Source organism: Bubalus bubalis, chromosome 10, assembly GCF_019923935.1.
Source record: "Bubalus bubalis isolate 160015118507 breed Murrah chromosome 10, NDDB_SH_1, whole genome shotgun sequence".
NCBI classification, from domain to species: domain Eukaryota; kingdom Metazoa; phylum Chordata; class Mammalia; order Artiodactyla; family Bovidae; genus Bubalus; species Bubalus bubalis.
The window spans coordinates 56,005,333-56,030,705 of record NC_059166.1 but is presented as its reverse complement, the minus strand read 5'-3'; the positions used below and the strand labels follow the sequence as shown (position 1 = coordinate 56,030,705).

At 36.4% G+C, this 25,373-nt stretch overlaps 1 protein-coding gene across 10 annotated transcripts in view; it reads right to left on the bottom strand.

Annotated features, from left to right (window-relative positions):
* GRIK2 (glutamate ionotropic receptor kainate type subunit 2) overlaps positions 1–25,373 on the bottom strand; it is a 742,533-nt gene that overhangs the window by 357,291 nt on the left and 359,869 nt on the right. For all 10 annotated transcript variants that reach the window (XM_025294639.2, XM_025294642.2, XM_025294643.2 and 7 more), the window contains one exon: positions 21,400–21,573. In XM_025294639.2, the coding sequence (XP_025150424.1) occupies positions 21,400–21,573 (174 nt within the window). The remainder of the gene's footprint in view (positions 1–21,399; positions 21,574–25,373) is intronic.

Genomic DNA, 25,373 nt, shown 5'->3' with positions numbered 1-25,373 from the left:
AGAGGAACTAAAGAACCCCTTGATGAGGGTGAAAGAGAAGAGTGAAAAGGGTGACTTAAAACTCAACATTCAGAAAACTAAGATCATGGTATGCAGTCCCATCATTTTAATGGTAAATAAATGGAGAAAAAGTGGAAATAGTAACAGCTTTTATTTTCTTGGGTTCCAAAATCACTGCAGATGGTAACTGCAGCCATGAAATTAAAAGGTGCTTGCTCCTTGGAAGAAAAGCTATGGCAAACCTAGACAGCTTATTGAAAGCAGAGACCTCACTTTGCTGAAAAAGTCCCATAGTCAAAGCTATGGGTTTTCCAGTAGTCATGTATGGATGTGAGAGTTGAACCCTAAAGAAAGCTGAGTGTTGAAGGATTGATGTTTTTGAACTGTGGTGCTGGAGGAAACTCTTGAGAGTCCCTTGGACAAGGGACAAGTCCCTTGATCAAGGAGATCAAACCAGTCAATCCTAAAGGAAATCATCCCTGAATATTCATTGGAAGGTTTGATGCTAAAGCTCCAATACTTTGGCCACCTGCTGTGAAGAGCTGACTCACTGGAAAAGAATTTGATGCTGTGAAAGTTTGGGGGCAGGAGGAGAAGGGGGCAACAGAGGATGAGATGGTTGTATAACATCACTGACTCAATGGACATGAGTTTGAGCAAACTCCAGGAGACAGTGAAGAACAGGGAAGTCTGGCATGCTGCAGTTCATGGGATCACAAAGATTCAGACATGACTTAGTGACTGAACAACAACTAAAGTAACACTATTCTATTATGAAAAGAGACAGACATGGAGGTTCAAGAGAGAGGGAAGATATAGATATGCCTGATTCATGTTGTCATATGGCAGAAACCAAGACAATGTTGTAAAGCAATTATCTTCCAATTAAAAAAAAAATAGATAAATTGGGCTTCCTTAGAGGCTCAGTGGTGGAGAATGTAGGAGACATTCTCCTTGCCAATTGACATCTTTGCGAATGTAGGAGACATGGGTTCAATCCCTGGGAAGACCCTACATTCTGCAGAGCAACAAAGCCTGCACAGCCTGCTTTAAAAGCCTGCAAAGAAGACTCAGCACAGCCTAAAAAAATAAATAAAAAGTTTAAGATAAAAACATAATAGCAAAGAATTTTTAACGCAAAAAATAAGAAAAATTCCCAGCAACTAGTGATCAGTTAAGTCAATACCCATTTGTAAAGGTGAGTACATATGCATTGCATCTAATGAACAACTCTAAACTCATCATACTTGAACAATGTCAGGAGCATCATATGACACAATTGACCATTGTCATTCTCAAAATGCTTTCTTCTCTAGGCTTCCAAGAAATCATATTCTTCTCTGTTTTCCTTCTACCTTCCTATACATCTCTCTTGAATCACCTTTACTGGTTCCTTACTTTTAAGATCAGTCTTTGATACTTTTCTGTCTACACCATCTTCCTAGATGATCTTATCCAGCCTCTTGGCTTTAAGTATTATTTATGTCCTGTGGCTCAGACGGTAAAGTGTCTACCTACAATGCGGGAGACCTGGGTTCGAGCCATGGGTCGGGAAGTTCCCCTGGAGAAGGAAATGGTAACCCACTCCAGTATTCTTGCCTGGAAAATCCCATGGACGGAGGAGCCCGGTAGGCTACAGTCCATGGGGTCACAAAGAGTCAGACACGACTGAGCGACTTCACTTCACTTCACTTCACTTCATGTCCTGTTGACTCACAAATCTGTACTCCAATTCTGACTTTTCACCTAAGTTTTACCCTCATAATACATCTGCCATCCCCAAATTATTTATTCCCCCAAATAATCCTTTCCTTCATTACATAAATATTGAGTGTCTTTTGTGTGTTTGACACTGTTAAGGCACAATGAATATAATGCTGAACAAAACAAAATATCACTTGACTATCTAAAATAATTCAAACAATGCATCAAAAGGGTATTCTGATTTTTTCACCCTCAAATCAGCTTTTAAATATTCTCTATTTTCCATGAAAGTGAAAAGTGAAAGTATTAGTTGCTCAGTCATGTCTGACTCTTTGCGATCCCATGGAATGTAGCCCACCAGGCTTCTTTGTCCATGGAATTCTCCAGGCAGGACTACTGAAGTGAGTAGCCATTTCCTTCTTGAGGGGGCCTTCCTGACCCAGGGATCAAATCCAGGTCTCCTGCACTGCAGGCAGGTTCATTACCGTCTAAGCCACCAGCTGCTGCTAAGTCACGTCAGTCGTGTCCGACTCTGTGTGACTCCATAGACGGCAGCCCACCAGGCTCCCATCCTTGGGATTCTCCAGGCAAGAATACTGGAGTGCGTTGCCATCTCCTTCTCCAGTGCAGGAAAGTGAAAAGTGAAAGTGAAGTCTCTCAGTAGTGTCCAACTCTTCTTGACCCCATGGACTGTAGCCTACCAGGCTCCTCCGTCCAAGGGATTTCCCAGGCAAACTGAGACAGAGGAACTCTAGGTTTTGAAAGTCAGAGGGAGTTGATGGAAATGGAGCCATATATGGAAAATAGAGGGCTTCCCTAGTAGCTTAGGGAAGGAAGGAAGCCCTCTATTTTCCATATATGGCTCCATTTCCATCAACTCCCTCCGACTTTCAAAACTTAGAGTTCACTGTCTCAGTTTGGGTTCCCACAGAAGCAGACTCAGGGATAAGGATTCAGTACAAGTGGCTTACCTGGGAGTTGCAGGCACTACAAATAAGAAAGGGAAGAATGATATATGATATATGATAGGGAAGAGAAAGCAACTAATAAATGGCAAGTAAGCCAGCTACCATATATGTAAATGGAGTTCGATCTCACAGGGACATTTTGAGAAATTATAAAAAGGATTTGTCTCAGAATTATCTTGTTCCAAGACTGAAGAAGCTGGGATATTTATACATTCATTCTCACTGGTTAAGAGTTTATTTGGGCCATGGGGAAAGGGAGTAACTGCCCAGTATTAGACTGCTAGACACAAGAGTAGAGATTCCTTCTTGAAAAAGTCCTTAGACACCAAGAAGCAGGTACTGGCAGCTACAAATCTTCTGGGTACCCTGAACCATAAAGTCAGAGGGATATGGGTCTTAGTAAGACACAGAGCAGCTGCTACTTCTTCCTTACCTTTGCTGCTTCCCCTCATTTCCCCATGAATGAGTCCTGTTGACATCACTCCAGATTTTAACTCAAATTCTATCATTTTATCTCTACAGCTCAAACCTGAGCCCAAGTCATCAGCATCTTTCATCAGCAATACTAACACAGATGTCTAACTCCTCCTACTTCAGTGTCACACACAAGCCACAGGCATCATCTCAGTGCCTGAATCATATCACCACCTTCCCTTCATTGAAGTCTTCTAGGGCTTCCACTGCAATTAGATCAAAATACAAACTCTCATGTCCTTCAGTGACCTGTTATGTGTCATGACCACTTCTCCAAATCTTCTATCATTTTCCCTGTTACTTGAAATCATCTAGCTTACTGAAATGTCACCTTTCTTTTCCTCAAATACAACTTACTGTTTCCATCTCAAGGAGTTTGCACTTAGTTTTCCTTCTGCCTAGGATCTGCTTCTCAGAAATATCTGCATGGTTCCCTATTTCTCATTATTTAGGCCTACCCCACACATCATCTCCTTTTACACCCTAGCTAAAGAACTCTCCACAGCTCTCATCACTCCCTGCCCCCTTACCCTAGCTTGTTTTCTTTTATGTAGTCTCTACTTTGCCAAATAGAAGGTAAACTCCATCTTTATCTAGTTTATCACCATATTCCTATGTCAGTAACAGTGCCTGACACATAGCAGATTTTAAATAAATACTAGTCCAACTCTAAGAAAATATCATGCAAACATATACCATATGATCTTATTTCTAATAAAGTATGTACAACTTCACAGGAAAATTAAGAAATAAGTATAGCGATGGCCTGTTTTCCAAAGTAAGCAAAGCTAATATTTGGCCAGTTAATTAAGATGCTTGATTAAATATATACTTAAATATATAATTTAAAATTCATTTTTATGTAAAAAATCTAATTATACATTTATCTGTAATATATCAAGGTAGAGTTGAGGTCATTTTCTTGACTGGAACCCCTCTTCTGATTTGCATGAACCCCAAATATAATGGATTATTCATGATTTCCAGTTTTGGTTTCTTTTAATTGAAAATGCCCTTGTGTTTTATTATTTTAGATAATATTTAATTGAATTATGTCATTAATAAGTATAGCAAGCATAAATTGGCTTTGGAAGAAACACTAATGACCTTTTTATGAATACCCAACTGTGGGAAGAAAACACAGAAGCAGAATTAGTTTCCAGGCTGCTATGAACATCAGTTTATTTTAGCCAATAGATAGATAGAAATCTTTGGTTACTCCCCTGAATCAGTTAAGGGAAGGTAAGTTAAAAGAGTTTCCCACCCCAAAAATGTTGGTTGTCATTCTCTTTGCTTGGTGTGTTAATGATCAGGATATTTCAAATTTCTTCCATATATATTTTTTAAGTTTATACATTCTTTACAGGCATGCATAATCTATTTGATAAAAATTAAATAATGTTTAATATTCAAAATATTCATCGATACTTTTAAAAGTGAGTAACACTTGTATTTATCTTATTGTGATTTTGATTGTTCAAATTTACTTAAATTTTAGTCTAGCAGGCTCTCAGACCTGGAAAACCGGGCATGACTTTTTGTCAGTTAAATTCATGTGCACCTGCCTTAGGGGCTAGAGAAGTTCATATTTGAAAAGCATTTCACAGTCTTTAATTTATCACTTATTCATTTCCCTTTTCCCTTTGATAAAGTAAAGGATTTAGAGAGAGGAATAAATATTTAAAGGCTGAGAATAGAGTCTGAAAAGTTGATTTTTAAAGGCAACATCTAGCAGGAGTAATATTTTCCTTGAAAACCAGGACCAGAATTCAAATTAACATCTTTTTTCCCAAGGCACATTGCTGGAACCTGAGATGTATTCGCTGTAGAGCCTCAGGCTATTCTGGCAGAACTACTGAGAAACAAAAGCACTAAAAGATGCAGTAATTCTTTACTGATATTCGATATGACTTAAATTTTCTCACCTCCAGGGCTGCTTAGTCTAGATGGCCAAAAATGTTGGCTAGATCATATCTTTAGGATTGCAAACATCTACCCATAGAACTAGGATGTTTCCCTCTATTTCTGAGAAAGAAACTGAGGCATTACCTCAATAGGAAACAATATTGTGGCTTCTAACTTTCCACCAGGTCCTCCTCCCATTATCTCAAATTCTATAAGTCTGTAGACAACACCATCCCCTTTCGAAGCCAACTTCCCCTACAGATGGCCCCATTTTTGTTAAAAACTCTATTGTTCTCCCAGTCACCTAAGTTGAAAAGCTGAAAAGCATTTTTTGTCTCCTTGTTCTTACTGATCTCAAAAAGGCATCCCCATTCACTTGTTCCTTTGAAATCTCGTTGCTCTACTTTTTAGTCACTATTACTGCTGACTTGAATTACAGCTTCCTGCCTAGCACTGCGTTAAGTCGAATGCACTCCCTCAGAGCCACCAGATGAGCCTTTCAAGGTGGAGCAGGAAGAGCACAAGCTATCAAGTTAGAAAGGTCTAGACCTGAGCTCAATGTCCTTGGACAACATATTAAGCATATCTGAGCTCAGGCCCATCATCTATAAAGTGAAAAACAATGCTTATCTTGCATGACTTTGGTAAGAATCAGAGAGAGTGTGAGGCAAGTATGCTGCTGCTGCTGCTAAGTCGCTTCAGTTGTGTCCGACTCTGTGTGACCCCAGAAACAGCAGCCCACCAGGCTCCCCCGTCCCTGGGACTCTCCAGGCAAGAACACTGGAGTGGGTTGCCATCTCCTTCTCCAATGCATGAAAGTGAAAAGTGAAAGTGAAGTCGCTCAGTCGTGTCCGACTGTTCGCGACCCCATGGACTGCAGCCTACCAGGCTCCACCATCCATGGGATTTTCCAGGCAAGAATTCTGGAGTGGGGTACCATTGCCTTCTCCAATTACCACAAATAGCATAATGTTTAACAAAGAATGGATATATAGTAAATGTAAATATTACTCTTATTGCACAGTCCCATTCTAAAACATTTCATGACTTCCCATTCTCTTCTTCTAACATGGCTCTCCTGCTCTCATCTAATCTTATCAAAATGCTATTTGTGTTCAAAATCACATTCAAGATCCAGCTCAAGCACTACCTCGTTCAAAACTCCCTTCTCAACATCACCAAACTTCCCAAAGACACCACTGTTACAGATTCTTACAACCATGCAGAAGGTATGTCCAGTACTTGTCGTGATGGAATAATGATATAATAACTATTAATCTAGCTCTATGTTGAATGATGGAAACATCAAATTCTCTTGGTATAGGTTTTCTGTTTCTGAGTAGATCCATTGAGTGACTTTTTAAAAGAAAGGTATTGAAGTAGATGGTAGCCCACTCTGCACCATCTCTGTGGCAGCCATAGCAACTGTGCATTTGGTTTTACAGAGACCACTCTTTTCTCCATTCCTTAATACTGAGGGTTTGAAAGTTGCTGGGAAGGAAGTGGGAACATTTGCAAAAGAGTCAAAGAAACTCCTAGGAGAAAAACAATCAAGATCGCAATCTAGAATACCTCTGAGAGATGGAGGCTACCCTAGTGCAGTCAGATGAGAGGAAACACTCGCATCTGAGAGAGGCCACAGTCCAGACAAGGCCTGGGAGAACTGAAGGAGGGCTGGTGACTACTGACAGGGGCTATCAATTCAGCCACACTGGCAATATAGGCAGGTTCTCAGGTACAAGTTGTTGCATAAATTAAAGAGTTAAGTAACTGAAAAGCTGAAAGTGGGAAGGCAGGCCAAGCTGAGAATGAACTTGAGCCCTAGTTCCAGAGGTGAGCGACCAGACAGGATGGGGAGAGACTATTGGCAAAAATAGCCCCTAACACATGGGGCAACAGACGCATGAGCGAATAGAGATGATCATTTGCCAGCCTCATTTTCAGCAGAAATACAAAGACCCCAAAGACAGCAGCAGCACCAGGATTGCTCTACTCCTTTCTGCAGTGCCTCAAACGGGGCAGCAGCTATGGAATGCTCCAGCCTGAACAGGGCACATGTGAGTGGGGCATCCCACAGTGGAGCCTGTGGCTCCATCAATTGGATTGATCGACCTGATCAAGTCTCTTAGTTTCCTGAGTTTATCACAAGATGGTGGTTTTTTGACAATGTCCAGTGAGGGGACTGCAAAGAAAGAGAACAGTTCTTCCTGTTAACTTGGGTATGTAACCCTTCTGAAGCTGTCATTTTATGTGAAGTTTTAATTACATCCTTAACACAAGGCAGATTAACTCCCTTCCAAACACACTATTTTCTGAAAAATATTCCTTATTATATGTCAACATTTTTTACTATTTAAGGCTATGTTTTACTTCTCTTACTTAGTTGATAATTCCTCAGGTGCATACATCATGTAATATATAATACATTTAAATATATACATTTTCTTATCATCCACATGATTTATTAACACAAATCACATATAGTAGGTATGCAATAACTATTTGGAGAATGTATTAATGAGTAACAATATACAGGACTTTCATGAAGGATCAATTTGGTATCATTTCAACATTTCAATAATTTCACTTTTCCCTTCTGGTTCAATTTGGTCACAGGGTATTCTGAAGATTAATGAATAAAATATTTATGAATTCTTTTAGAAAGGCAAATGAAAGATCAACATAATATTTCCTCTCTGCATAATAGAGCAAGAGAATTCCTAATATCCCTTAGGCAAATTCACCCTAAAACTCTCATTTCATTTTGTCTGAAATATTCTTTTGATTTATTAATGTTGATTTAAAGAGTTGGCTAAGCATATCTTAGAAATTAGTGCTTCAGAGTAGATCTTTGACCATTTCTTAGGCTTTTATATCACAAAACTGTATGGACTACACTTTAAAAAAAAACTTTCTAATTTAAACACAAGTACTTAAGTAGCAGTGAGATGAAATGAACATCAATAATTTGGTAGAAAAACTGGTGATGATACATGTCATTCATTCATCTCATCCAGAGCATCAAAGTAAGCAGCTACTTACTCTTAGATTTTTTTCAAAGTAGTATTTAGACCTTTTGTTTGTTGTTTTAGCCACTGAGTCCTGTCCAATTCTCTGTGATCACATAGGGATTTCCTAGGCAAGAATACTGAAGTGGGTTGCCATTTCCTTCTCCAGGGGATCTTCCCAACCCAGGATCAAATCCCCGTCTCCTGCATTGGCAGGTGGGTTCTTTACCACTGACCAAACAGGGAAGCTGCTAGTATTTACACAGTTGAATCCTAATTCAATTGTTATATATGTACAAACAGGGAATCAATAGACTTTGAGAATGTGAGTTTTACCCTGAATAGAAATAGCACTTATGTTAAAGTGCAGAGATAGTATTTGCCTTAAAGTAAACAAATAACATATTTTGGAGGACTTACTATGTACTAGACACTGTCTTTGAGCAGTAGAAAAGTTATATATTTAATTTTCATAGTGATTCTCTGATATAGGCATTACTGTTTGCTTTAAATGAGGTAATTGAGGCTCAAAGATGCTAAATGGTTAGCAGAAGTTTACAAAGGAAGATTTAATAAGCAGACCTTGGTATCAATAGACAGATGATTCTGATTCCAAAAATTTTGTCCTAAAATGAGAACAGAAGTGATTTCATAATCTTCTATAATTGGCATAAAAATCTCAAGTAAAAACCCATCCTTTAATTCTGTGCTCGATAAGCCATCTTCTCAACCTAAAAAAGAAGTGACCTGACATAGGAAATAAATGGCACATACAATTTCATAAATTCTAACTAGATATTAAAACATGTTAAATAAAGATGTATCATTCAAATAGAACATTTTAAATTATCACAATTGGGCTCATTTTTTTGAAAAGACTAGTAGATTCTAATACTAAGAAGATTCTGTGTGAATGCTTCTCAAGGTTTCCATGCCAATTAACCATCCAACAGACACACACACACACACCACATATCTATTACAGTGCTACTGTATATAAGAGATAACAAAAGATGCTGAAATAATATGATTGAATTAATTAAGCTATAAGCACTGTTTCAAAATTTGTTTTATATTTGTAAGGCATTGAGATTTTAAGAGGAGGCAATAATAATACAGCTTATACTTATAAAAAGTTGGATAGGTTTACAATATTTTTCTATGTTAATTCATTATCTCTTCGATCCTTAGGACAACACACTAAAATTTATTATTTCTATTTGACAAGTGAGGCTCAAAGAGGTTAATTAAGTAACTTGCTTAAAATAACAGTATTAGATAGGTTAGAAATTGGATTCAGATGTTGGCTTCTGTTCTCTCTTGGTTTAATCTATTTGTGAAGGAAATGAAAGAATTTAGTTGACCAACTACATCATCTCAACCCGAAGTGGTATGAAGCACTATATATTAAAGTTTAAGAATAAGCAATACATGTAACATTCTTTTCTGGTTTTGACTTAATCATGCCTAACTTTTAGCTCTGGGCTTCTCTGGTGGCTCACATGGTAAAGAATCTGCCTGCAATGCAGGAGAGCTGGGTTCGATCCCTGAGTTGGGAAGATCTCCTGAAGAAGGGAAGAGCAACCCACTTCAATATTCCTGCGCGGCGAATTTCATGGACAGAGGAGTCTGACCAGTGCAGTCTACAGGGTCACAAAGAGTCAGAGATGACTGAGTCACACACACACACACACACACACACACACACACACAAAACTTTTACCTCTGGATGCTTAAGGATTCTTTTATATGCTTCTGACTATAGTCTTGGGATGTTCCTTTGTATACAATCTAATATTCTATGTGTATGCATCTGTAAAATGAGGATTACAACTGTTCCCATGATGTTGTTACAAGGCAATAATAGCACTAGGATGTAGTAAGCACTAAATAGATTTCACAATTAGGCTATTTTATAACAGAGATTGTCAATACAAATTATACTGTGCAACAGGAACTAGATTCAAAGTTTATATGCAAAGTCATTGCTTGGATCAAATTTCCTAGGACTCTTATACTTCCTATGGTTCTTAATATTCACACTTTAATATGTGTATGCTCTTATTTCTACTAACAGAATCAGGTAATTTTTTTGGATCAAGCAAGAGAATTTCTGCATTGGTAACGACCCCATGGACTGTAGCCTACCAGGCTCCTCCGTCCATGGGATTTTCCAGGCAAGAGTACTGGAGTGGGTTGCCATTGCCTTCTCCGAAGATACAGAGCTGGGTAATTTAAAAACAAAAAAGAGGGCAACAACTACTATGGTATATATTTACATGGAAAATATCAGTTATAATAGTTGTTTACTATATACAATATAAATTTTATTATATAAGGTTGTCAATTTCTTTGCAATATTTTCCATCTATCTCAATTTTAAATAAAATCCTCTAAAATTGAGCATGACACAAAAAGCTGCAATTTGTTTCTTACAAATCACAATAGTGAAGAAGGAAAATCAGTTAAAATTTGGCAGAAGTATTGAGTCCAAAGGCTTCCCTGCTGGTTCAGATGCTCAAGAATCCATCTGCAATGTGGGAGACGTGGGTTCAATCCATGGATTGGGAAGATCCCAGTATACTTGCTTGGAGAATCCCCATGGACAGAGGAGCGTGGCAGGCTACAGTCCATGGGGTCCCAGAGTTGGACATGACTGAGCGACTAAGCGCAGCACATTGAGTCCAAAATTAATGAATTTTATAGTTAAATGTGTTGTTTATAAATGAATAGTTTTATAGTTATGTTTAGTAGGCTGCCTACTCAGTGGTAAAGAATCTGCCTGCAATGTAGGTGACCTGGGTTCAATCCCTGCGTTGGGAAGATCCCCTGGAGAATGCACTCCAGTATTCTTGCCTGGAGAATATGATGGACTGAAGAGCATGGTAGGTTATGGTTATAGTTTAATGTGTCAAGTATTTATAAATAGTTTATAGTTAACGTTTCATAATGAAAATCTAGCAAAATCTTATATATATTTAGTATCTTCAGGTAATACATTATAAATGCTAATTATACTATTAATATTTCAGCCAGTATCACTCTTTTTAGTAAATAAATAAAAATATATAGCTTACTATTCGACAGCATCTAAATAGAAATTTATATAAATCCTTAATATACATGTTATATTGTTTGTTTTTATATAAGGCATATAAATATAAGTACTTAAATAAATGAAAATTTATATTACTATTTATTATTTTTAAATCTTTATTGTATAAAGATTTAGTAAGGCTAAGATATCTTTTATCAATATTACATTTAACATTTGTTAGAAATAAATTCCAAAATTATGAAAAGGAAAAATAAAATGCCTAAAATAAATTCCTAAAATTATGAATAAAAATGGAATAATACAGGAAAACATAGTTTTGATAGTACTTATGACCAGTCTCCTACCTCTCATTCTGTACTCTATACTCAATTACAGAATGTAGCTGAGTATTTTACTCTCAAAGCAAAATAGCCAGAAAACATATTTTGTACATTTTATAAATAGATCCACTCTGTCTTTCCATTTTAGAAACAGATCCAGTAAAGAGAAATATTGTCTTTTATAAGAATTACCCTTGATTCCCCAGGACTTTTCTGCAGTTTATTAGGAATATGTATCTGAGTAATATTTCTTATTATTTATAGGCCCTCAATGTCATCTCTTACTTTCTGTTTTTAATAATTTCAGTTACTATTTTATGTTGATTTTATTCTGAACTCCTATATGGTAAATAGTGTACAATTAATTGATATGTAAAACTTTTATTCCAGCTTTATCTTCCACTGTTTTCCAATCCATTTCTCTAATCCAGGACACTTAACAATATGTTAAACTTGCTGTTAGCCTTATTCTAACCTGAGCACCAACTCCAGTTAAAAAAAAAAAAAAAAAAGCAATTGCTTATTTTCTTCAGTTCAGTTCAGTCACTCAGTCGTGTCCAACTCTTTGTGACCCCATGAATCACAGCACGCCAGGCCTCCCTGTCCATCATCAACTCCTGGAGTTCACTCAGACTCAACGTCCATCAAGCCAGTGATGCCATCCAGCCACCTCATCCTCTGTCATCCCCTTCTTCTCCTGCTCCAAATCCCTCCCAGCATCAGAGTCTTTTCCAATGAGTCAACTTTTGCATGAGGTGGCCAAAGTACTGGAGTTTCAGCTTTAGCATCATTCCTTCCAAAGAAATCTCAGGGCTGATCTCCTTCAGAATGGACTGGTTGGATCTCCTTGCAGTCCAAGGGACTCTCAAGAGGCTTCTCCAACACCACAGTTCAAAAGCATCAATTCTTCAGCACTCAGCCTTCTTCACAGTCCAACTCTCACATCCATACATGACCACAGGAAAAACCATAGCCTTGACTAGATGAACCTTTGTTGGCAAAGTAATGTCTCTGCTTTTGAATATGCTATCTTGGTTGGACATAACTTTCCTTCCAAGGAGTAAGCGTCTTTTAATTTCATGGCTTCAGTCACCATCTGCAGTGATTTTGGAGCCCCCCAAAAATAAAGTCTGACACTGTTTCCACTGTTTCCCCATCTATTTCCCATGAAGTGATGGGACTGGATGCCATGATCTTTGTTTTCTGAATGTTGAGCTTTAAGCCAACTTTTTCACTCTCCTCTTTCACTTTCATCAAGAGGCTTCTTAGTTCCTCTTCACTTTCTGCCATAAGGGTGGTGTCATCTGCATATCTGAGGTTATTGATATTTCTCCTGGCAATCTTGATTCCAGCTTGTGCTTCTTCCAGCCCAGCATTTCTCATGATGTACTCTGCATATAAGTTAAATAAGCAGGGTGACAATATACAGACTTGACGTACTCCTTTTTCTATTTGGAACCAGTCTGTTGTTCCATGTCCAGTTCTAACTGTTGCTTCCTCACCTGCATACAAATTTCTCAAGGGGCAGGTCAGTTGGTCTGGTATTCCAATCTCTTTCAGAATTTCCCACAGTTTATTGTGATCCACACAGTCAAAGGCTTTGGCATAGTCAATAAAGCAGAAATAGATGTTTTTCTGGAACTCTTTTGCTTTTTCCATGATCCAGCGGATGTTGGCAATTTGATCTCTGGTTCCTCTGCCTTTTCTAAAACCAGCTTGAACATCTGGAAGTTCACGGTTCACATATTGCTGAAGCCTGGCTTGGAGAATTTTGAGCATTACTTTACTAGCATGTGAGATGAGTGCAATTGTGCGGTAGTTTGAGCATTCTTTGGCATTGCCTTTCTTTGGGATCGGAATGAAAACTGACCTTTTCCAGTCCTGTGGCCACTGCTGAGTTTTCCAAATTTGCTGGCATATTGAGTGCAGCACTTTCACAGCATCATCTTTCAGGATTTGAAATAGCTCAACTGGAATTCCATCACCTCCTCTAGCTTTGTTCGTAGTGATGCTTTCTAAGGCCCACTTGACTTCACATTCCATAATGTCTGGCTCTAGGTCAGTGATCACACCATCGTGATTATCTGGGTCATGAAGATCTTTTTTGTACAGTTCTTCTGTGCATTCTTGCCACCTCTTCTTGATATCTTCTGCTTCTGTTAGGTCCATACCTTTTTTGTCCTTTATCGAGCCCATCTTTGCATGAAATATTCCCTTGGTATCTCTATTTTTCTTGAAGAGATCTCTAGTCTTTCCCATTCTGTTGTTTTCCTCTATTTCTTTGCACTGATCGCTGTGGAAGGCTTTTTTATTTCTTCTTGCTATTTTTGGAACTCTGCATTCAAATGCTTATATCTTTCCTTTTCTCCTTTGCTTTTCACTTCTCTTCTTTTCACAGCTATTTGTAAGGCCTCCCCAGACAGCCATGTTGCTTTTTTGCATTTCTTTTCCATGGGGATGGTCTTGATCCCTGTCTCCTGTACAATGTCACGAACCTCCCTTTGTTGGCTTCCCAGGTGGCTCAGTGGATAAAGAACCTGCCTGCAATGCAGGAGATGTGGGTTCAGTCTTTGGGTCAGGAAGATCCCATGGAGAAAGGAATGGCTACCCACTCCAGTATTCTTACCTAAAGAATCCCATGGACAGAGGAGCCTGGTGTACTACAGTCCATAGCGTCATAAAGAGTTGGACACAGCCGAGCAGCTGAGCATGCATGCACATTCCCTTTGTAGTGGGCACTGTATTTGCTTTCCCAAATTGGATGACTCCTTACCTCTAAGATCTGCTTGGAAGTTCTTGTTTGTTTGTTTGTTTTAATTTCAAGGTTACATTCATTGCTTCAATTCTATCCTGATGATCAGTACAAATGTGAAGTCATAAATCTCAGAATGTTGCAATTTCCAGACTGGAATGTCGAACTTTGCCCTCTTGTCAGAAAATTGGCCATCATCTTCTCTAGGTATTCTTGTCATTGACTATCACTTGAGGGACCCTCATTCTGAACAACACAGACTTTTGCTTAAATACACTTCCTCATACCCTCTGTGATTATTTACATACATAAGTAACTATTTAACTATTAAATATACAATAAAGGCTGAGGAAAACTGTGAACAGAAGTCTATTAATCCTTTACAAGTTTGTAGTACATGATCTCAGATCAATGCTTTGAAGATAAATTTTGATTTTCAGGATAGCAAGTCTTTTGATTCAATCTTACTTTTTACAAGTGGAAGGTTTTAAAATTGACCTAAAAAATAACACAACTATGAAGGAAGTGCATTATTGCCATCTTTCATGTAAAAAACAGTTACTTAAAATGGAAACTTCATCTCTTTATCAGCTTTATATAAATGCTGATTATTTAATGTGCCAGTGAACAAAGGCAATTAAATGGAATCTTCCATGTTAATGGAAAATGGAGGTTGCCAAGTCATCTCAATTATTTATATTCAGATTCAACTTGCAGCTTAGTATATAAAGGAAGATTAATAGGTATATAAAGTGAAGAAATACAAGACCATTCTCTTATTCCTGCCACATACTCATGTCCTTTTACTATTCATTAAATCAGTCATATACAAATGTAAATGTGTTGTGCTTATGACTTCATTACATACCCTGAAACATCTTATGGAAATATTTTCTGCCATATTCATTTATAATACAGACCACAAAACATTTCTTCTGTGGTAAAGACCACAGTGAAAATATCAGTTATGCAAATAAACTTTGTGAAATGTTACACATTTTCAGCAAAATGCTAAGAAGTTATCTAAAGTCCCTGGTAAATATATATATTTGTCCTTGCTGTCACAAAATAGTGTGGAAAACAAGGGATTTTAACAAGAACTTGAAAGAGAATTTAGGAACTAGAACAACTAAAGAAATACCAAATTGGTTTGAAATTAAAAATTAAAGTTGGAATATGATTTTTGTACTGATAAAGATATGAGATGTGATCAGTAAGACATCCACAGTCTTTTGATTTTGTCAGTTCCCTAAGTTCTTTGAGGAAACAGAAGTACTGACTTCATTACCACCCTGAGGTCCTGGTGTAAAATCCAGAGTATTGTGTACAACATACTCATGAATAAAGCTGATTAAAGACAGGATAATTAATTCACTATAGTGTTACTTTTTATACTTTTGATATTGTAGTGGCATATGAAATAAAACCACCCTTTTGAAAATGTCTTTATTGATTAAAAAATGGCAAGTTAGTTCGACCCATTGTCTGGCAAAGTCCTGTATTTATTCTCATTTCAACTGAATCAAATAAAGTAGCTACAGCTAATTAAGACAAGCAGACAACAGCTAAGGCAGATTGTAATTCTAGCAACAAATGACAGCCTGCCGTTCATTCTTTATTTCTCTGCAGTACTATTTTCATTGACTTTTCTAAAGGTAAACCTTTGTACAGTAACAGAGTGATCACTTGTGCCCCCTTATTTCATGAGCTAACTCCCTGCTGTGGAGGTATATGCAGGACATTATGTTTTAAATAAATCAAATGATGAAAGAAATAACAGTTTATGGATCATGGTCTGTTTTTATAAAGAAATAATGTTTAATTAGGAGGACACTGGAATTTAAATACATAAAGACTCACCTCCCTTCTAAATATCCTCCCTTCTTTTGTAAAAGAGAATGGGAACTACTCTAACTCACTAAATTTTCACTATTCAATCAAAAGCACTTCTAATTTTTTGTCTTTTCAGGTATTATTCTAACAAATAATTGAGACTAGCCTAATTGAATTTTCTAAGTGATTGTATATCTTGATAATAAAATACTAGTGGGTAGATTAAAAAAAGCTCTCCAGAACACATTTGGGGAAATGATTAGAATACACATGCAGCATGATTAAAACAAATTAACCCACACATTTATTCAGGCACACAGTCATCCCTCATGATGAGCCCCTGCTTTGCATTGGTTACTGAACTTAGTCTAGGGCCTTCAGGAATGACAGACAAAACCTAATTCTGGCCTTGAAATAGCCTACAATCTATTGAGAAAAGGGCATGAAAACAAACGAAAGTCCCAGAGTTAAATTTTAACATGGAGTTGTATATCAAGTGCATAAAGGTGCACATGCTTGAAATATCTAGAGGACTCAGAGTAAATTCATAGAAAATGCTACATAAGTCCTGAAAATTAGAGCATGAGTAGGAATACACCAGACATTCAAACAGGGGTAAGTGGTTCAGATGATGAGGATATTCTGTACTAAAATAAGGAGGTGTATCAGCACTGCTGATTCAGCCAGGGTGAGATGGTGAGATGGAAGAGCAGAGGGTAGGCAAATATGAGGCTGGACAAATAGCAGAAGCCAGATCATGGAAGGCCTTGAAGGCTTGGCAAATGAGCTAAAATTTCACCTAGCAAATGACAAGGAGTCACAGGTAATGTTTTGGTAAGATCACACTAGGAAAAAGGTAAGTGTAGGAGAGATGTTAGTTACGAGTGGAATTCAGTGAGGAGACGACTCCAACAGCTGAGAGAGAGACCACGGGGTCCTTAATCAAGGCATAGCTCCGGGAGTGGAAAGAGAATACAGTTAAGAAAGATATTGATACAATAAATTTGACAGTGTTTGATTGTTGGATGGATGTGAAGAGAGGAGAAAGACAATGAAGAAGTAAATATCTTAGAGTTTCAATTTCCAAAATCAATAACCTCCCCATAGTCATTTGAATGACAAAGCCAATCAACAGTCATTATTGATATGTGTTGCAATAATAATGTATGCGTTGCAACCTTGTCAAGGAACACATGTAGTATTATATATCAACATTAAGAATGGTATTTGTAAGCTACCTGGATTACAGGTTTGTTAATTATTAAGATTCATGGCATATTCACGAGGGAGGGGACATATGTAAACCTAATGCCAATTCATGCTGATGTATGGCAGAAACCATCACAGTATTGCAAAGTAATTATCCTCTAACTAAGAAACAAAAAAAAAGATGCATGGCATATTGGGAGCACTGGGAAGGAGTTCCAGGATATAGCTGAATTTAAAATTTACCTTGAGGTGTTTGTACTAGATTTTATTATCTTAAACTAAGATTGCTGGAAACTCAATAAATCAATTGATGAATAATCAATTGGTGAATGTAACCATTGCCAAACTCTGATGAGTTCAAAAAAGTGAATTCCCACCCTATGGTAATTGTGCCTGGGAAAATAGACATCTGGTCAGAAGATGGGGTGAAATGCCATTTGATTATGGGGTAAAGGACAGTGATAATGTTCACTGAAGGGGACTTTCCCACTCCCAAGGGGATGGATATGTAAAATAATTAATAAAGGATGAGCAGTAGAGAAAGGGTTTTATGATGTGGGTTCATGTCTGTGTTAGTTGCTCAACTGCGTCTGCCTCTTTGCAACTCCATGGACTGTAGCCTGCCAGGCCCCTCTGTCCATTGGATTCTCCAAGGAGTTGGTAGCCATGTCCTTTAGGGAAGATCCTTAAAGCACTACCTGGCTGGCAGTTTGTGGGCATGGGAAAGAGTGGAAGAAAGGTGATGGGAGTTAAAAACAAAACTTTATCTGTGTGAAGGAAGAGGGTTGGGCTTCCTTCCTTTCTGATGAGATCAGGCTTGGATGTACTATGTGACTTGGTTTCCTGATTGGGTTTATACCAAATAAAGATAAAGTTCTACTGAGCTACTACTAACATTAATACCTTTAATAAGATGTCCTAGACCATTGAAGAAGGAACTACAACTATGGGAGAAATAGTCTTGTATTCAAGTCACTTAGCAGATAAATACTTAGCCCAGGGGTCAATTAAGGTGCTAAGTCAACCAGAAAAATTCTTATGAATCTCATTCATTGTTCCTTTTTATAGCTCAAATATAAAGAAAGTGAAAGTCTAAGCACTGTGATCTTACATAGTGACAAATGACTATGATACTGATAATAATAGGTCTTGCTCCAACTCTAGGGATTTTGCTGATATCTATTTCTTAATGGGACCATAGGGGGAAAAAAAAGAACAAGGGATATATAAACACTGAGATCTCATGAATTGACTAAAGGGAATGTTGCCAACTTTACAATGCTAGGCTATAATTCTTCTCTTTTCTAACTAGAATCCTCTTAATTTCCTTACTCTGTTCACAGAGCAAATAGCTTATTAATTTCTTTTCCTTTAATAACTAGGACAATGCTTACAATATAAACTTAAATGGAAAAGAAGAGAATACTCATACAAGGTATAAATATACCAACATTTTTATACAGATCTCATACTGTTTTTTTTTAATAAGCCTGCACTATTTATAATTAATTAATTTCATATAATAAAATATCTTACATATAATCTTTTATATTATATAATACTATATAATGAAAATATTTTAAAAGATAATGTCAATTTTCCAAAAGGAAAATTGTAAAAAAAAAAGTCATCAGTCTGCATCCATTTTAAAAGGTCTTTATTTTGAGAGCGAATTTTATGTTTATTTCCAAAATACTTTGTGTTCCATGCTCTATTTATAAATATAAAAACATAAATACCTGGCAGACATTTTTAGGTAAAAAATTTCCAGAAAATGCTCACTTAGGGAAATTTATCTTCAGTCATTCATTTAAAAAATGTTCTCCTTTAAGCCTTCTGATGAAACTTATATTTTCCAGAAACTCAAATAAAAATATATAAATAAAAAGGCAATTATCTCTTATACTTTATTTCTTTTTTCTTATTTAAGATCTATTTGAAAAGTTATTTCATGACAACAACAAAGAAGAGAGTGTTGGCATTAGAAATTCTTCTGAAGATGTCAATATCTATGGATTATATACAATGCCCAGAATTTTCAATAAATAGGCTAATCATTTTCTCATCAATGCATTTTTGTTCTATCACTTTTCCATTCCACTAAATTACTTGTCAGTACAGAAGAAGGGCAGAACTGAGGAATGGACTAGAAAGAAAAAACCCAAACTGCATTCATCCTAACACTCTTGTCTTTTTGATCCATTTTATGAAAATCAATTCTCTCTGAGAGCCCTTACCTTTCTAGATAAGAAATTAATTTACCTTCCTTTGAATGCATCTTCTTTCAATAGTCTACTTAAAGTTATTTGAATTTTCAGGGGATGACATGTAGCATCATACAGGAATCATACAGAAATACAGAGTACAAAAGTAAGGCTGGATAATTTTTGTGATTCTGATATATATAAAAAAGGACACTAATTCTTGGACACATCAGTGGAAGTCTTAAAGTATGAAAGTGTTAAGACTGTCATGATACTTATTAATATACTTTTCCTAAAACCATTCGACAACGTTTTGAATAATGAATAACAAAATCCATCTTGAAATTAAAGAAAGGTAAAAGGAGTTAGAAAGCATATATGGAAAAGTATATACATGACTAAAATAATATAAAAGGTAGTATATATTTTAATTTTTAAAAGTAACATTGTCTATTAGGTGCCAAAAGTTTGATTCACCATCTTAAAACTGGGGATAAACTATAATATTTGTAATTAATTCTTAGTTGTATTTTATTTTTAATCTGGATGTACTTCAGAGGAAAAATACCTTCATTTTTAGGTAATGTATTTTCCTCCCAATAAAGTCTCTCAAATAAAACTTAAGATAAAACTAAAATACTAGAACTAGTCAATCACCTATTTTTATACAAAGGAGTAGAATTCTCCTCATAAGTTTTTTTTTTAATTAATGTGGATATAAGACATTTTCAAATTCTAGTAGTTTATTTTATTTATTTTCACAGTCTCTGTGAAGAAACTCAGTTTGTATTACTAAATCTTCTTCAAAGGGAAAAGAAATAACAAATTTTCCCTTATTTTGCTACAACATTAAAAACATACTTTGAAGCCCCATTGAAACAATTAATGCGAACATCGCAACTATAGTAGAAAAGGCTTTTCCACACATCAGGATAGAGGATGTTTCTGCTTACAAAGTTTCCCTTTAGAAAGATACTTTTTAATGACCTAGGAAATACAAATATTGCCAAAGTACTGAGCTATTTTCTAAATTACAGCAGTAACTTTGTTTAAAGAAAATAGATTAATGAGAATTTATCAGACATTTAGAATTTATTAAATAGTACAGTATAAAATTACTTGGTCCTATAAGGTAGCCAGTAGCTACATTTGGCTATTGAGAACCTGAAGTGTGACTAGTCAGAACTAACACATAAAGTGCCAAGTACAAACCAACTTTCAAAGATTTAGTTAAAAAAAAGAATGTAAAATATCTCACTCATAATTTTATATTGATTGTATAAACAATGACATTTTGGTATAATGGGTTAAATAAAATAAATTAATAATATTGAAATTTATCTTTTGTGTATGCTTTTTAACATAGCTATAAGAAAATTTGAAATTATGTACCTATATTGCATTAGATTTTCATTGGCAGAACTGGTATAAGCAACAAAAGTTATGTAAGAATGTATCCTTTTATGGTTTATGCATTAATGTAGATTTTAGGTTTAAAACTAAGACTTGAAAATAACAAGTGTGATTATTGGTTAATCTGGAAACTTAAACAGTAAGTTCAGGGGAAAATTTTGTCGTTTATATGACATCAGATATCAGAAATCAACATGGTGAAGAGTAATCGTATATTGGTAGTTAAGATCAGAAGGACAACTTTCAGGTTAATATCTTCTTTTCAAGTCTCTAATTTATCCTATATATGGCACTAACTAACTAGAGAAATCCCTTACATTGTAGTATTCTAACAGTAGTTGTAATGCTTTTTGAGATACATGGATAAAAGTCTAAATTACCATGTAAAATAGATTTAGAAAATTTTTGTTAATAGAATTATTTGCAACTGTGCTTCTGATAGCATGCCTTTAACACTGATAACTAAACCAAAGTTTGGATCCAGAGGATTCATAATTTATGTAATGTTACTTTGAATTACGCAAACTTATCTTTAAAGTGGGTATTCATACCGTCATAAATCCATCCAGCAAACCTGAGTCGGGTTTCGGAGGTGCCTGCAACCGTTCCATGGACCACTTTTCAATGATGGAAGAGACTTGTGTATTTTCTGTATTTAATATTCTGAACCCTGTCATGTTAACACCACTGTATCGATAGGGTTCCACATCAAGAGCAAAGAGGTCCTAAAGGAAAAATTTCATTGTGTTAATATCAAGAGAAAATATTCATAGGCAAGTATAATTGAAATAATCATGCATTCTTGCTCCCCTTAGGATAGTTAACACCACAGTGCTTCAAATGATGTTTAATGTCAAAAATCACCAAGATTTAAATACACTTATTGTCATGTTTTGTCGCTGTGCATATATATATATATACATATATATATATATACTCTACTTAAACATGTACATATATACATATTATTTCAATTCCACTAATGGAACAATAGGCTTTTCTACAAACTTCCTATAAAGTTTGCATAAGCTTTCTTCTCTATGTTAGGGATAGCTTGCCCTTAAATTTTATGCATTTGTGTTTTACATTTAACTGACTATAAGTATGCAGAGTACATCATGAGAAACTCTGGGCTGGAGGAAGCACAAGCTAGAATCAAGACTGCCAGGAGAAATATCAATGACCTCAAATATGCAGATGACAACACCCTTATGGCAGAAAGTGAAGAAGAACTAAAGAGCCTCTTAATGAAAGTGAAAGAGGAGAGTGAAAAAGTTGGCTTAAAGCTCAACATTCAGAAAACGAAGATCATGGCATCTGGTCCCATCACTTCATGGCAAATAGATGGGGAAACAGTGGAAACAGTGGCTGACTTTATTTTTCTGGGCTCTAAAATCACTGCGCATGGTGATTGCAGCCATGAAATTAAAAGACGCTTACTCCTTGGAAGCAAAGTTATGACCAACCTAGATAGCATATTAAAAAGCAGAGACATTACTGTGTCAACAAAGGTCTGTCTAGTCAAGGCTATGGTTTTCCCATGGTCATGTATAGATGTGTGAGTTGGACTCTAAAGAAAGCTGAGTGCCGAAGAATTGAGGCTTTTGAACTGTGGTGTTGGAGAAGACTCTTGAGAGTCCCTTGGACTGCAAGGAGATCCAACCAGTCCATCCTAAAGGAGATCAGTCCTGGGTGTTCATTGGTAGGGCTGATTTTGAATCTGAAACTCCAATACTTTGGCCACCTGATGCATTTGAAAAGACCCTGCTGCTGGGAAAGATTGAGGGCAGGAGGAGAAAGGGACGACAGAGGATGAGATGGTTGGATGGCATCACTGACTCAACGGACATGAGTTTGGGTGGACTCTGGGAGTTTGTGATGGACAGTGAGGCCTGGTGTGCTGCGGTTCATGGGGTCACAAAGAGTTGGACATGACTGAGCGACTGAACTGAACTGACTATATTTCCATAACTTGCTTCTTTGATGATTGCCATTTTTGTGTTATCTGCCTTGCCTTTTATTTTTAAGAAATAAGTTATGATATATGGCTTCTAGCTTATTATATCAAAGCTGAGGGAAAAAAACCAAAACTGGGCTTATCGGTTAGAGAACACTGATAGTTCCACTCTACTCAGCAACTCCCCTACAAATAACCCTTTAGATTGTGGTTGCCCTTTCCACTCTCTATATAGTGAATGCTCTGGATCTGCCCTTTGGTTTCCCCAGGGGATAGAAGGTTAAAGCTGTCAGGGCAGTCAGATGTCACTGGGAGAACATTCAAGATGTGGGACTTCTGCCCTCTTTGAGTTAGCATTAGTCATCCTTAGATATTGAGGACAACAATATCAATAATGAGAACCACTGAGAATTAGGCAGGGCAAGATCAATGCCATCAGGCCTGGGCTGGGCATAGCTTGCCTTAGACCCAGACAACTGTACAGACTAGATGAAGTTAAGTGAAGTGAAAGTTGTTCAGTTGTATCTCTTTGCGATCCCATAGACTATACAGTCCACAGAATTCTTCAGGTCAGGATACTGCAGTCGGTAGCCTTTCCCTTCTCCAGGGGATCTTCCCAACCCTGGTCTCCCACATTGCGGGTGGATTCTTTACCAGCTGAGCCACAAAGGAAGCCCTAGACTAGATATAGGAACTAAATTCACTCGAGAGAAGCTGACAGTAGCCTGAGTTCTGCTGTGTGCTGTGAAAAAAATAAGGAACTTTCAGGTTTTTAATATTCAAAGTTTGCAGTCTAGCCAAGGAGAGTCTCTCTCTCTTTGGTTATATATATGGCTATATATATAGACACACACACACAGCAATGCAATATATGCTAAGGGACAAAAGAGCACAAGTGCAAGCAGTCAGAAGCAATGACAAATGCAAGAATGACAATGACAAATGACAGAAGCAAGACAAATGATTTTCAATCAATTTTTATAGTCAGAAACAGCTTCATAGAGCAGATGGGATCTGAGCTGCCATTAAAGAATGGCCATGCTTTTGATAGGCAAAAGGAGACCAAATGTCAGTAGAGACACAAAAATTAGAAAATATAAAAGCTACTCAGGAGATTAAACCATTTTTGTCCATAAGAGAATTCATAAAGGAGAACAGCAACAAAAGAAAGTGGGGAAGTTAGGTTAGATTCAAACTATAAAAGGCCTTCAATTATAGACTAATGAGTTCTATATATACTAGTTTTTTTTTTTTTACCCATTTTTTTTCCTTTTTAAGAGATACTTTTGATTTCCCAAAATCTTATGATTATGGTATAACTGAGTTGCAAAGCATTGAAATATAATTTGTTGACAAGTGAAGGCTCCTACTCATTCTCCATGAGCCCATGACTAAGTTTCCCATGGGCTGCAAAAAGCCACCTGGTAAGAAGTTATAAAGAGATACAGCAGAGTTAACCTTAGTATTTACCAGTAAAATACAACCTACTGTGTGAAGCATCTTTATTGGAGAAGAATTGTTTTTATAAGAAGCTACTGTATTCAACTAAATTTTAATAATTTGTTCTGATAAATTTAAGACTCCTAAAAGCAAGAAGATCAACTGGAAAACTTTTGAGTTAACAATGAAAGAGCATTGGTGATACTGGTGATTGCAACAAGAAGATGCATACTAGAGACACTACCCTAAGCCTGGCATGCTGTAGCCCATGGGGTAGCAAAGAGTCTAACATGACCAAGTGGCTGAACTGAACTGAACTGAGAGACACTACAGAGGAAAAATCAGTAGAATTGGTTGGGGATACAGGAGTCAAAGATAATAGAAGTTTTGAGAATTCAGAAGATGAGTCAATTGAGAGGACAATGCATTAAGGTTTAAATAACCTGAAATTATATTAAAGCCACAACAATTAGAAATGCTCTGCAATGCAGCAATATACAACAATTCGGGAATGTTACAGATGGGCATTTAGATCTCAGCTGAACAAAGGTAATGATTAAAGCTATAAAAACATACCACTTTTGAAGAAAATAATTTAAGAAGATAAAAGAAAATAAGATACAGGCCCAAATTTGGAATACTCTTGTACTGGGAGGTGGACAGAAGAGAACTAGTGACAGAGACAGACACCAGTTTCACAGTGAATGGAAAACCAGGGTAATGTGTTGGTAAGAAATAGAGCTAAGAGTAAGTAGATTTGATAAAAACCAAAAGTCAGGTTTGCATGCATATTAAGAAAAAACTGTGTAGTGAGTATTAAAGACAAAAGATAAAGGTAACATTCAATTTGCTATTTGCAAATTAGCTCATATATACTCAAAAAATCCAACTTAACATATGCAAAAACAAAATAGAAATTTAATCTACTAAAGAAGCAGCTTAAATAAATGTGATTTTTGTTAAGTCAATAGAGCTAACAACATAAGAATTTATGCTTTTCTAAAACATTGATTTCTCAGCAAACTAATCTTAAAATCCATGATGTCCTGAAAGTCTTCTAAGCAATATAAAAATAAGACACATTATTTTGAATTGGTATCTGAAATTATATTATTTTAAAATCATCAG